This window comes from Typopeltis vanoorti, chromosome 14, assembly GCF_054136105.1.
Source record: "Typopeltis vanoorti isolate ZY-2024b chromosome 14, IOZ_Tvanoo_1.0, whole genome shotgun sequence".
NCBI classification, from domain to species: Eukaryota; Metazoa; Arthropoda; class Arachnida; order Uropygi; family Thelyphonidae; genus Typopeltis; species Typopeltis vanoorti.
Genome location: NC_143562.1, coordinates 28,430,228 through 28,444,654, shown reverse-complemented (window position 1 = coordinate 28,444,654; position 14,427 = coordinate 28,430,228). Strand labels below are relative to the sequence as shown.

Here is a 14,427-nt window from a genome sequence, read left to right as displayed (position 1 = left end):
ATGAAAACCAGTAATAAAAAGATAGACAATGAAAATAGGCAGAAACATTAAAAACATTAACTATATCCTGAAGTGAACCTGTAGAACAAGTAAAACATCTTTTCAGCTATTTAGGCACAGTTTTTAGTGAAGATGGTAAATTAAATATGGAAATAGACAACAGAATTAATAAAGCTAGTATGGTCGGTTGAATAAATTTATATGGAATAAGAAAGAAATTAGTCAAAACACTGAATTAGCCATATGTAAGACAGTGTTCAAACCAACTTTAACTTATGGATCTGAGAGGTGGGTTAAACAGATTAATTTGGAGGAAAATTGTTGATTGGAAGTTCATAATGGTGTAACTTTTTAATGTAGTACTATTTTATTTGTCATCATCATCAACAAATTCCTGCCATGTACCCTCAGGGGGGGGGGAGTACAGGATATGATGGTACTACATGAGAAATTTACATCATTACTAACTTCCTGTCTACAATTTTTCTCCAAATCATTCTGCTACCTGTCAAGACTCCCACATTATCAGATCTTATATTTCTATCTTCTAATGCACTTTTTACCGTATTAATCCACCTATATCTTGGTCTTCTTCTGGGTCTTTTTCCTGCCAACCTGGCAGAGAACACTTGTTTTGCTAATCTTTCCTCCTCTCATTCTATTTAAGTGATCATACCACCTGAAATTAGCTCTTCTAACACATTCCTGGATGCTGACAATGTCTAGTTCTTTCCTCATGTCCTCGTTTTTAATATATTGCCATTGATGTCATCTGTTCATGCTGCCCCTAATCTTTCTCTGGACTCTCATATCTGTGGTCTCTATTCTTTGGTCAAGCATTTTTTACTTCTGACCCAGCTCTCAGATCCATAAGTTAAAATTGGTTTGAACACTGTCTTGTATACAAGTAATTTAGTGTTTTGACTTTGGTGCTTAAGGATCAAAGGCTGTATAACTGAGAAGAGACCTCCACATAGCCTTTAAAGGAATACAGAGAACCGACCAGGGCTTCTGACCTAATGTTCATTCCTCACCTTCTCGTGGTGCACCTACTAGGTATCTACCTGGATACCGAACGATTGAAAATGAGCTTAAAATTTGGGATTTAGCTGACCAAATTGTATTTTTATTGGCTTAAACCAAAATAAAAAATGATGGTATTTTATTTATTTATTTTATTTTATTTTATTCGTATGGGTTCCCCCATTCCTCATCTGTCCCTTAGGACTGGTTGAGCCCTCCTAGTTAGGGATTAAGTATGTATTTATGGCTGTAATTCGTGTGTGTGCGCGCGTGCACATACCGGTTTTCTTATTGTGAGGGGTGAAAAACCTGAGAGTTTTTTCTGGGTGAAAAAACCGTCCACCTCTATATGAGACTGGCTAACTCACCTTTAGTTGAAAAAAACCAGATAAAAAGTTCATGTCATGGATGAGAATCAAATCTAGGTCTTTCTGAACAAAGGGCTTCGTCTATATTGACGCTATGGAGGCCCATATAGTACTGTCACATCCCCTGATGGTACATGTCAGGAATTTGATGATGATAATAACTTGACTGTAATTAAATCAGGAATTTTCCTTTGATGAATTGACATAACTTAAGGTGAAGTACCATTTTCTGAAAAGAAATTTATAAACTAGATGTTTTTAACTGATTGTGAACAGAAAATGTAGATTCAGACATCAAATTCACAGGTTTCATCACCAAATTCTGTTATTCCAACTTATTACAAGTTTTGTTTAATGGGGGTTCTGTCCACGAAGGATTGCAAACATATAATACTTTAGTACTATGGGTGGGCTAATTGTTATTATTATTTTTTTATTTTTATGTAATCCAGAAACTATGTGTTCTAGAGTCTAGATGTTGACATTTTTAAAATCACTTTCAGGCATACAGTTAAGGACATTTGTATCATACTGGATGATGAAATTCATCCCCCACCTGAACACGTTAACAATCATTGCATGATTGCGAATCTCTCGAATGGATGTCTCCAATGTCCACTGTGGAATTCAACCACAGTCTGTTGGTTAGAGTGCAAGTGCACTAACCACTTGGTCAACCAGACCTGCAGATCTGTGTGCTTTCCTTGATACAGACCTTGTTCAACCATCACTGATATTTGCAGATATCTACATAATTTCTATAAACTTCTTGATCTTGAATGTTTTTTTGTTGCTACAGTAGTGTTGAATTTAGACATTATGTATGTCAAATATCTCATTGGTAGTAATGCACGAATGATAGTTTATGTAGAACAATAAGCATGAATTATATAAATCAAGGGTTATTAAATCCAGTGTTATTTCAAAGCGAATTCTCGGTTTGCATTGCCAAATCGAAACCTTTTGGTTCTTTATTTTAGTAAATACTTTATGCACTGACTGAGAGTTCGCTTGTGAAAAATACACCTCTCCAACACTTCAAGTTCCTTAGTACTGAACAAGCGTTTGCTCTCTTAAGGTTTTTGCCTCATCTCTGTAGAAAACCAACCAGTTCGTAACAGCTCTCAGGTCAGTGAAACCTTATCAAAATGGACTAGTAGAAGGTGAATATATGGATGCTTTTATAAGCGATCATGTCTTCTATAAGGTCCATGCTAGGGCAACTTGTAAATGCTGGTGAGTGTATTCCCATAAGCTCTCTGGTCATATTTTGTACGAAACTTGCATAGTTTCTACATTCAGCATTTGAAATAATGCTGGATTTAATATCCACTTGATTTATATAATTTTGCATTGCCGAACTGAAGCCTTTTGGCTCTTTATTTTATAAATAAGCATGAATGTTTTGTGGGATTAGATGTGTTTAACATTGCCAAAATTAGAACATTATAAGTATTTTTAAGAACATATATGCTATCATTTAAAAGATATGATGCCAAAATTTGTATTCAAAGTTAGTTTCTCCTATCAACTGTCATCTCCTGTCAACAAATTTTGGCATCATATATTTTAAAGGACAGCATATATGTTCATACATCTTCAAGAGGTTTTGATTCTGTTCTCTACTAAATAGGACTGCTAACTCACTTTGTAAAATTTGTATTTCATAAAAATCAGTTTGCATATTCAAACTTTGAAAGCACAGTCGGGTCTCTTTTTATGCAGTAGATACGTTCACAGAAAACCGCATATAAAAAAATCACACAAAAAAGGCCTAAAACCGCACATAAAACTGAAGCAATTAATTAAAATAAACCTAAAATCGCATGAAAAAAGTTAATGGAAATTCAGGAAAATAAGAACCTAAGTTTGTTTTAAAGCTTTATTCATTTAATTTTATTGAAAAGTAACATTTTTTTTTTTTTTTTTTTAACATTTTGTCACCAGAATTATCATTGCTATTAGACAATATTCGGCAACATTTGCAAACTGGTGCAAAATCACTTTCATCACCAGAAGAGATAGTCAGCGCATCAGATCTGTATGGTAAAGGTAATGGTTCTTCACAAACAGAATTAGCTTCACCTTTGTTCAGTGCTAATTTTTTTCTTCTGACAATGTAATCAGTGATTAAACTTTGTGATGATGAATTCACTAATTTTTTATACAGCTTGCGATATCCAAACATACAGTTCTTCAGCTTACGTTGGAATTTAAAGGCTTGTTCAGAATTTGTGTCATTAATAAGAAAATGATTTTCCAATTTATTGCACAGTTCAAGACCTTCTCGAATTATATTTGCAGTGAGGGGGACAGGTTTTTCTTCTGCTTCACTATCGTTTTCTGGATCTTTGACGATATCTAAAGTTAATCGATATCCAATAATATCATTGTCACTGAAGGCATTATCCACAAGCAATTCATCTACATTGTTCTGGCTAAATGTATCAAAACCTTCTCCACCAATTTCATGTGCTAGTGTAATGATTTCATCTGATAATGTAGATGTTTGCATGGTTGCACTGTTTGCAATACATCCAGGCCAAGCTGCTTTCCAGCAAGCATTTAAAATTTGTGGTCTTATTTCAGCGATAGCAGATGCAACATGATTTAAGCAGTCCAAAATAGAAAATTTTTTCCGAACGTCAGTTACTGTTAATGATTCATTTTCTAGTTTATCCAATATAAATTGAAAAGTGTGCTTAACATAATATTTTTTAAAAGTAGCAATTATGCCTTGATCTAATGGCTGAATAATGCTTGTTGTATTGGGCGGAAAAAACACTACCTGCACATTTGGATGTTCTAAATGCAGATGACTTGGTGCATTGTCAACAATTAATAAAACTTTAAAATCAAGAACTTTTTGCTACATGTATGTTTCCACTTCTAGTACAAAGCAATTATTGAACTATTCAGTAAATACAGCATTTGTTAACCAGGCCTTTGTATTAGCCATCCAATGTACAGGCAGCTGTTTTAGATCTTTGCCTTTTAGAGCATGTGGTCTTAGAAATTGGTTTACTAGGAGGGGTTTCAACATTCGATCTTCTGATGCATTGCTACAAAGTAACAACGTTACTTGATCTTTGCTTGCTTTAAACCTGCTTTTTCTTCAGACTTTGCGATGTAAGTTCGACTAGGCATTTTCTTCCAAAATAATCCTTTTTCTTCAGCGTTAAACACTCGATCGGGACAATATCCACCAACTTCAAAAATTTTGGCTAACTTCTCTTGAAAATTTTTGGCTTCTTCTTCATCTGCTTCTGCAACCTTGCCTATTCCTTTTTAAAAACCCGGTTTACCATCCTTTGCTAGCCCAAAATTCTTTATCAGCCTGGGAAGTGGAAGTAGACGGCTCCAATTGCTTCATATGTTCATAAAAACTGAAGAGCTTTTGCTTATTTAAATAGCCACTTATAGGAATTCTTCTTTGAGTTAATTCTTCAATCCAAATTGCGAGCACTCGTTCCGTGTTTTCTAATAAAGCATCTCTTGAGTACGATGATAATTTGACACTAAGTTTTGTGCCAGAAATGATGATTTTCTTATTGCCACTTCATTCTTTTTAATTGCTCTTATAGTAGATTTGCCTAAATTAAAATGTTTACCAATCACTATAGATCCCTCTCCTTTTGCTAAGCGATCTAAAATGGCAATTTTCATTTCCAAAGAAAAGAAATTTCTTTGGTGCTTTTTTTCTCCATTGGGACAAATTTAATTAATTAATAATTAATGATCAGTTATTAATTAATAATAAAAAATCAGCTAAATTAACAATTAATTATTAATGAATATATTACAAAATAACCAAGGTGTTCCATGAAAAGTTCAGGATTTGTGAAGTGTTTCCGTTGTAGGAAAAGTATGGGAAACGCTGGATTACCCTGTTATCGGAATGGATTCTCCTTCTGTTGACATGCGCAGAAGTGTTGAAAGGTCTGATATCTGTGGGTTTGCCCTGCATAACTTCAAATCCGCATAAAAAGAGACCCAAGTGTATTCTTAAAATCATTTAAAGAATTAGGCAAAGAAATTTTATAATTTTTGAATATTTCCTGTTCTAAATTCTAAACAGTTACAATGAATAATCTCAAACGAATGGTGGAATTGTGTTTTGTTAAATGATTTTTGTATGAAACATATTGAAAATGGCTTAAAAGAAAGTGATGTTTCAGAGTTTAAAGATAATTTTAAGGCATTTCTTATCAATTAGTTCTTACTTGAATACTTAATTTTTTTTTTTTTTCTTAATTCACGTCTTTGTCCTTTTCAGCATTTGAAACCAAGACAGGCATGCCTTATGGAACAGTTAATCTTCGTTATGGAGTGCCATCAGGAGAGACTCCTATTACATGTACAGCTGGTGTATCAACTTTTATAGTGGAGTTTGGTGCACTTAGTAGGTTAACAGGGGACCCAATATTTGAACATACAGCTTTAAAAGCTTTGTATAAATTATGGGAAAGTAAATCATCTGTGGGATTAGTAAGTTAAATTTATGATTTTTTTTTATATTATAAATACTGTTCAAGATTGATTCTATCAACTTATAATATACACACACACACACACACTGGGGGGCGGGCTCTGCCCCCCCCCCCGGTGCCTACAGGGTTCCGGACTGGTAGGCCGGTTCTCCCTTGAATTCTGATGACTCGAATTTTGAAGACTCAACACTCAGGGAGGGTAGCCCTGAGTTTCAAAATGCTTCAAATAACCTGACAAAAAAAGGTGACACAAAAACGTTACAAAAAAGGCTTATCATTTTATATTATAGAGTATATATATATATATATATATATATATATATTTTTTTTTTTTTTTTTTTTAAGTCTCCATATTTCCTCCCTGTATAAATAATTTCAAGTTAAAAGAAACCTTTATAACTCAGTGAAAGTGATGTCCATTGTGCTGGACTGCCTGAAGAAAAAACGTTCCAAGTTCCATTTTAGTTGCTGAGTAGAGGAACTTTTTCTAAGCCCTACTTTGACTAGTTCCCAGTTTAGTCAATTCATTTCTTGCATGTGCAAGTGGTTTTTTTTCTCCCAGAAACTTAGTTTTTTTTTGTCCTGTAAAATCATGAAAATCGACCATAGAACCGACACAATGACCATGAGATGGTGACACTTGTCAGCCACCTCTTTTCACTGGATGCCATGTATAAATAGTGATAGTAAATTTAGTTTAATCCTTTATTCAAGTGTAAGCAAACAAAGTTTGCACCTGAAGCATCTTCAAGACTGAGGCAACTCGTAGTAAAGGTGGACCAAGGTCTCATCACTCCTTGTCTCAGTATCTCCCATAATGCAAAGCACATCTCTTTCCGGACATTTATAATGCTATCCATTAAGGGAAGGCCCACTACCCAGACCGGTTTCGACCTTTATTGAGGTCTCGTCAGTGGAAGCCAGACCCAGAAGTGGTGATACTAGTCCTGAAGATACTTCAGGCCCCAATTTTGTTTGCTTACACTTGGATAAAGGATTAAACTAAATTTGTTATAGTCCAACCAAGTGGAAAATAAACTTCCAACATCTTTCTCAAAGTCCAGAGTAATTTAATAATAAGGTAGAACACCTTTTGGCAACTCGTATAAGTAAATATGACCTCTCCATTGCTTCTGCCTTAGTATCACCACTTCTTGGTCTGGCTCCCACTGACAAGATCTCAATAAAGTTCGAAACTGGTCTAGGTAGTGGCCCTTTCCTTAATGCATAGCATTATACGTGTCTGGAAGGAGATGTGCTTTGCATTATGGGAGATTCTGAGACAAAGAGTGATGAGAACTTGGTCCACCTTTACAACGAATTGCCTCAGTCCTGAAGATACTTCAGACACAAACTTTGTTTGCTTACACTTGGATAAAGGATTAAACTAAATTTATTATAGTCCAACCAAGTGGAAAATAAACTTCTAACAAAATAGTGATAGTCTTAGGCCAACTATCTCTGATTGACCACCGGTGGAGATTGAACTGCTCTTGGTCTCCAAAAGATAGGGCTAAAATGGCCTCACCTACTTCCTACAGGAAAATAAAAAAAACAGTAGCAGATTAATTTTTATTTATTTATAAGAAAAACTGCACTATTGCTGATATAGCACATGTAATATTAAATTGCCCATATCTTGTCTCTGTTTTTAATCAGTAACTTGCTCACTGTTTTATAACACAGTGACGGCTGAACTGGATAAGGGTAACGGGTTTACAGTGATTCTACTGGACCTTGCTAAGGCCTTTGACAGGATACCACATGGAGTTCTAATCAGTAAACTGAAGCATATGGTGATGGATATAGGGTTGGTGAGATGGATAGGAGGGTGGTTGATGGAGAGATATCAGAGTGTGGTTTATTCAGGAGTAGAGTCCAAAAGATGGCCAGTGACTAGTGGTGTGCTGCAGGGTTCTGTTCTTGGACCACTACTTTTCAATTTGTTCATTAACGATATAGGAAAGGATCTGAGAGGAAGTGTTCATTTGTTTGCTGATGATGCAAAGTTGGGTAGAGCAATAGTGAGTGCACAGGATGTCAAAATTTTGCAAGATGATTTGGACAGTTTGGAGGACTGGGCTAAGGAGAATGGATTTCAATTAATCTGACAAAGTTTAAGGTTATGCATTTTGGGGTGAAAAGATTACTAGCAGTATATCACATTGGTGGAACCGTACTCCAGGAGATTGACGAGGCCAGAGATTTTGGAGTGTTGGTAGATAGGGAGTTGAAGTTTAGGGGGCACATCTCAAAAGTGGCTAAATCAACTCACCAAATCACTTGGTTGCTGAAAAATACTTTAACAAGCAGAGACAAACAGGTTATTGTTCCTCTGTATCGAACCTTGATAAGACCCCAACTAGACTATTGTGCCCAGATTTGGGCGCCAGGGTTTCTTCTTGATGGGGAGAAGGTGGAGAGGATCCAGAGACGAGTGACCAAGATGATAGCAGGTCAATGGAATGAACCTTATGAGAACAGGTTGAAGATTTGTGGGCTGCAGAAATTGGTTGATAAACGGAATAGGGGTGATATGATTGAAACATTCAAATTACTGAAGGGTTTCTATAAGATTAATTCAGAAGATATTTTTGAGAATAGGACTCATGGTGGGAAGACCAGGGGCCATCCATGGAAACTGGGCAAGAGTGTGGTTAGTAAGGGTGTTAGAGCTAGGTTTTTTACTTGGAGAGTGGTGAATGAGTGGAATAAACTGCCAGAGTCTGTTGTGGGTGCCATGACTGTGAACGAGGTATGATAGATACTGTGTGAATGTCGAATAGTTGTTCTTGACATGATGTTAGGGCCTCTCTCGATGAGACTAAGGCCTCCTTGGAGTTGCTCGTAATTATAATAATGTATATTTTGTGTGCATATGCACAACCTTCCTTGTCCCTTGAGTGTTAAGCCTGGTTTCTTGATGTTATTGTCATAATTAAATTCCTGATATGTACCCTCAAGAGGGTATACAAGATATTACTACATGAAAATGTTACATTATTAGTAACTTCCTATTGATAATTTTCCTCCAAATTTATCTTTTATCTGCCAAGACGAAGTATTATCAGATTTTATATTTTGGTGTTCTAAGTCACTTCTTACTGATGTTGAGTTTCTTATTTCTGCCAGTAGTATTCTATTCACAGGTTATTTGGTTGCTTGTTTTGTGGGATGGGGGGGGGGAGGTGCATTTCTGGGAGAGAAAACCTTTAACCTCGTAATAATACAATTTTGCATGTTATGTCACCCTTTTAACCATGCTACAGAAGCACATCCTTTTTTTTTTTAGGTAACTAATTATTAAAGTATACACATTGAAAATGCTGAAGACTGTTGCTAAATATTTGTCAGGCATTTCTTTTTGGAAGTGTGGAGTGGTTCCACACAAATTTTGTATCTTTTGGCTGTATAATTTTACATATCAGTTAGCATTTATAGCCTATATTTTCTACCATGGGTACAAGCATTTTGTGTCAGTAGAGCTTGCATAACATGAGGAACCTAGAAGCTATTTTGGCAGTAGTGTAAGTATAGGAGCCATCTTGTTAGCCAGGTCTTTAAGGAATAACCATACTAATGCTTATCTACATCTGTGAAAAGATGGCAGTTATTCTGTACTTGCAGCAAGTGAAAGTAATAATAACTCAGTACTAATACTGAAGACTGTCATGCAAAGATGTAACCTATTTCAGCAAGTACATTGTAACGTAGAAGGTGGGAAGAAAACCCATTGCATTATCATCGCAGGAAAACTGTTAAAGCACGAATGGCCCTTAATTCTCAGAGTTAAGAGTTAACTCTAAGGTGTTCTCTGAAAAACAGAAGTTAATGTTATGGAGAATGTAATATAGTATACACAATCTGGCCAAACTGAGGACACTTTCTAGATATGCAAACTAGATATTTAGTAGTACACCACAAATAATTATATGAAGCTGTAGTCAATTTTCATAAATTATTAAAAAGAACAGCTTAATATGTTACCCCAGTCTCAGAAACAGTCATGTTGACATAAGGTGAAAGTTATGTAATTAACTAACCACAATTCAAAAATGTGCACCATTGCAGGTAAATGATATTGAAATAGAGGCATTTCATGTATAAAGTGGGGGGGGGGCAGTTCTGATAAACACCTAGAACAAAAATGATGTTAATGCAACTGATATAACCACAAGAAAGAAAGAACATATCCTAAAACCCATTAACCTCCATGTTTCATCAAATTATAATAATTTGTTCTTTTTCTTTTAGGATATATAAGAAAACATGTCAGAGGTTTTGAAGAACTTCAAAAACACAGAGGTACAGGCAATCATCAGCTTTTTCTTACTGCAAGAAAAGTCTACAACTGAGATTCATCCAACTTTGTGTGACACTTTAGGAGGGACTGTGCCTCAGTATATCCAACAGTTGCCAGGTGGATGGCCAAGTTTAAAACTGAGCATCCTGAGACAACAGATGACCAGAGGTGAGGAAGATCTTCCACAGCAATCACACCTGAAGACATCGATGCAGTGCATACCACGATCCTTGATGATAGACAGAATACCAGCCATAAACATTCCAAAGACTCTGGGGATATCCAGGGAACGAGTTGGGGTCATTATCCATCAACATCTAGACATGTAGAAGCTCTCAGTGAAATGGGTCCCCAAATGCTGACCAAAAGAGAGAAAGAACATACTGTCATCTCAAGGGATTTTGGGTCATTTTGAGAAATAAATCAGGTGCAAATTTTTTTGGTGTGTATTGTGACTTTTGATGAAACATGGCTTCATCAATATGATCCAGAGACCAAACAGTCAACGGAGAGGACACACAAAGGTACTCCATAGCCAAAGTAGTTCTGAACCTAAAAGTCAGTATGGAAAGTTCTTACCATTGTCTTTTAGGATATGGATGGTGTAATCCTTATCAAGTACCTCAAAAAAAAAAAAAAAAGTGAAACTGTTACAGCAGCAGTTTATTCAACAGCTCTAAAGGAATTGAAGGAGGTACTGATGGAAAAACCTACAGGAAACTGAGCAGATGCATGTTGCTTTTGCAAGGCAACACACCTGCTTAGGCTACTCATGAAACCCAGTGGATGGTACACAACTTGGGCTTTCAGTGTCTGCCTTATTATTTTCAAGATCTGGCCCCATCTTACTATTTCTTATTCCCAAATTTCAAGAAACACTCGAAAGGAACAAAATTTACCACAAATGAAGTGATATCTGAAGCTAAGGATTGATTTGTGCAATAAGGGAAAGACTTTTTTTCTCAGAGGATTGCAAATGATGTGGCAGCATTGTAACAAGTGTATAATACTTTGTGGGGAATATATAGAATAATGTGTAAGTTACATGGTTCTATCTCAGTTTCTTCATGGTGATTATCACAACTTTTCAGCACACCCTCATAACAATCAAAGAACTGCTAAAACGAACAAAAAAAATTAAAAAGTCTGTAATGGGTGCCTTTAGGACATAATTAGCAAAAGAAGAACAGACATGGTGAATATGGACTTGGGTGGGTGGGAGAAGACATGAAAAAGGGTCGATCACGTTTATTTCTACCAGAAGATAAAAAGGTGGTTTGAACTGATATTTGATTGAAATTATGCCTGAGGTGTTCATGTATATTGAAATGACCACAGGATAGATTCATAGCACCATGAGATATCTCAGACTTTGTTGATTTAACAATTGATATAGAAACAGTGTAAAAGGAAAAAAAATACCCAGGTGGTAATGTAATGTCAGTCCTTAATTCCATATGCACAAAATTGAGTTTATAAGTTAAACCAATTAGAAATATGTATATATGTAGAAAACTTGAAGGATATAAAAATAGACATTACATAAAATATTTACAGGAATAGACTACAGTGGTGATAATCATGAGTGGATAAAAACAAAAGCCATAGTTGTCACAGTGGGTAAAAAAAAAAAAAATGCAGCCCTATTTAAAGAAGCACTGGATCATCATTAAAAGAATAAAAATGCGAGGATATATGAACAGATTGGTGTAAAGCAACTTGTAAAGGAAGGACAGTTTAACCTTGAAAAATCCAAGAATTTCTACCAATAACTATTAAATTAATAGAGTAATAATGATGATCTTCTTCTTCTCTCTTCCATCATCTATGTGGATGATGATGAGGCCGAATGAACTCTTTCCACTTCTCTCTGTCCTGGGAGAGTCTGAACAATTCTGTCCAGTTTGATGTCGCTTGTGATATGGTTTTCAGGTCCTCTTTTATTTTGTCTATCCATCTAATTCTGGGCCGGATCTTTTACTTTCGATCTTTTACCTTCCATCGTTGTATTCAGGGCTTTAGATGGTAGTCTTTCTGTTCCCATTCTGGTCCCATGGCCAAACCATTGCAGTCTTCTTTCTTGGATTTTGTCTATTATCGTTATTTCTTGTTTTAGCATTTCCTTATGTCTTCGTTTCTTATTCGATCTAGCAGAGATACTCCAAGTAATCTTCTTAGCCAACCCATTTCAGTAACTAATAATTTTTTCTCTTCAGCCTGAGATTCCAGCATTCACTTCCATAGAGGAGTATTGGGAGGACCATTGTTTCATAGATTCTTACTTTTGTTGCTTGTTTGATGTCTCTTGACTTCCATATTTTATTAAGTCATCCAAAAGTTTGGGATGCTTGACTGATTCGTCTGTTTATATCTTTTATAATTCCACCATTGTACTCAATAACTCCTCCAAGGTAGGTGAAGTTTTCTTCTTGCTCTAGATTCTTACTATCAATTTCAATTTTCAGATTGGTGCTTCTTTTTCCTATTTGCATAATTTTTGTTTTGTCTATATTTATGTTTAATCCAGATTTTATACACTCCTCCTTTATTTTATCAGAAATTCGCTGTAGATTTTCTTCTGTGCTTGCAAGTAATACAATGTTGTCTGCAAATTTTAAATGTGTTACATTTTTCCTATATATTTTGATTCCGGAGTCTTCATTGTTTAAGGCCTTATTGGTTGCTTCTTCCAGTGTAAGATTGAACAGGTCTGGTGACAGATTGCATTCTTGTCTTACTCCGCTCTCTGTGTGGAACCAGTTGGTTAAGGTGTCCTCCATTCGTACTGTACTTTCAGACTTCTCATACAGATTCTTTATTATTCTTATGGTTTTGTTGGGAATTCCAAATTCTTCCATAGTTTTCTATAGTTCTCTTCTACGGATTGAATCAAATGCCTGACAAAAGTCTGTGAAATTTATGTAGCAACTTTGGTTGTACTCTAGTGTCTTTTCTATTAGCTGTCTTAAGGTGAATAGTTGATCAATTGTGCTTTGCCTTGGTCTGAAACCTGCTTGTTCTTCTCCTAGTGCCAGTTCTATATATGGCTTGATTTGTTTTTGGAGTACTTTTGTAAAAACTTTATTGGAATACTGAGGAGGCTAATGCCTCTGTAATTATTGCATTCTGTTTTATCTCCTTTTTTGTATATAGGAGTTATGACTGATTTGGTCCAATCAGTAGGCACTGCTTCGTTTTTTTGTAGATCCTTTCAAATAATGTTTTTAATGGTTCCAAAAGTTGTTCCTTTCCTGCTTTTAAGAATTCTTCATGTATTTGATCAATGCCAGGTGCTTTCCTAGTTTTGAGTTTTTCTATGCTGTGTGCTATTATTTCTTTGGTAAAGATATTTGTTTCCTCTTCCATTTCAGTGGCTAGAATCGTAATGTCCCGGGAGCTGTTTTTATTATATAAATCTTTGAAATATTCTTCCCATCTGGCCATTCTTTTTGTTTTACTTTCAATTAGTTGTCCCTCTTTGTTTTTGATCATTATAATTTTTGTTGTCCGTGTCTTGCTAATTTAGTCTATTTGTTTATATAATCCATGAAGGTTATTTTCTTTTGATAGCGTTCCTGCCATTTTGCATTTTTTCTTCTAACCAGTTATTCTTGTCTCTTTTAACTAGTTTTTCTAATTTCTCTGGTTAATCTATTATATTAATTTCTGTTTTAGTTTCATGCTTTTCCCTTGATCGCTTAATCTTTTTACTTCATTCGAGATACAATCCTTTTTACTTTCTCTTTCTGTGTAACCTATTGTTTTTTCTGCCTAATTTAATATTATTTCCTTTAATTTGCACCAAGTTCTTCGATGTTTATATTCTGTTTTGGTAGTTCCTTCAGGTTTTTGTCTAGTTCTAGTTGATATTTTCTTAGAATATTGTCTTGTAGTTTTTTACATTCAGTCTCCTTTTGACTCTAAAAGTGCTTGCAGATTTTAACTTTATTCTTAGGTTTGCTAATACTAGCTTATGGTCTGATCCACAATCTGCTGAAAAGGATCTGCAGTTTAGGATACTTGATTTCCATCTTTGGTTTACAATAATATAGTCTATCATATTCTTGGTTTGTCTGTCTGTCTGGTGATATCCATGTCCATTTTCTTTGGGGTTTTGGATGTTTAAAGAGAGTGTTGGTTATTGTTAGTCTATTATTTGAGCAGAAGTTTAGCAGTCTTTCGCCATGTTCATTGCTTTCTCCATACCCGAACTTTCCGATTACTCTTAATCGGAAAGTTAGTC

General features: G+C 35.4%; 1 protein-coding gene across 1 annotated transcript in view; it reads left to right on the top strand.

Annotated features, from left to right (window-relative positions):
• Positions 1–14,427, top strand: part of LOC150099330 (ER degradation-enhancing alpha-mannosidase-like protein 2) — a 146,053-nt gene that overhangs the window by 79,094 nt on the left and 52,532 nt on the right. The window contains exon 4 of the mRNA XM_090403720.1: positions 5,668–5,879. Coding sequence (XP_090259846.1) covers positions 5,668–5,879 — 212 coding nt within the window. The remainder of the gene's footprint in view (positions 1–5,667; positions 5,880–14,427) is intronic.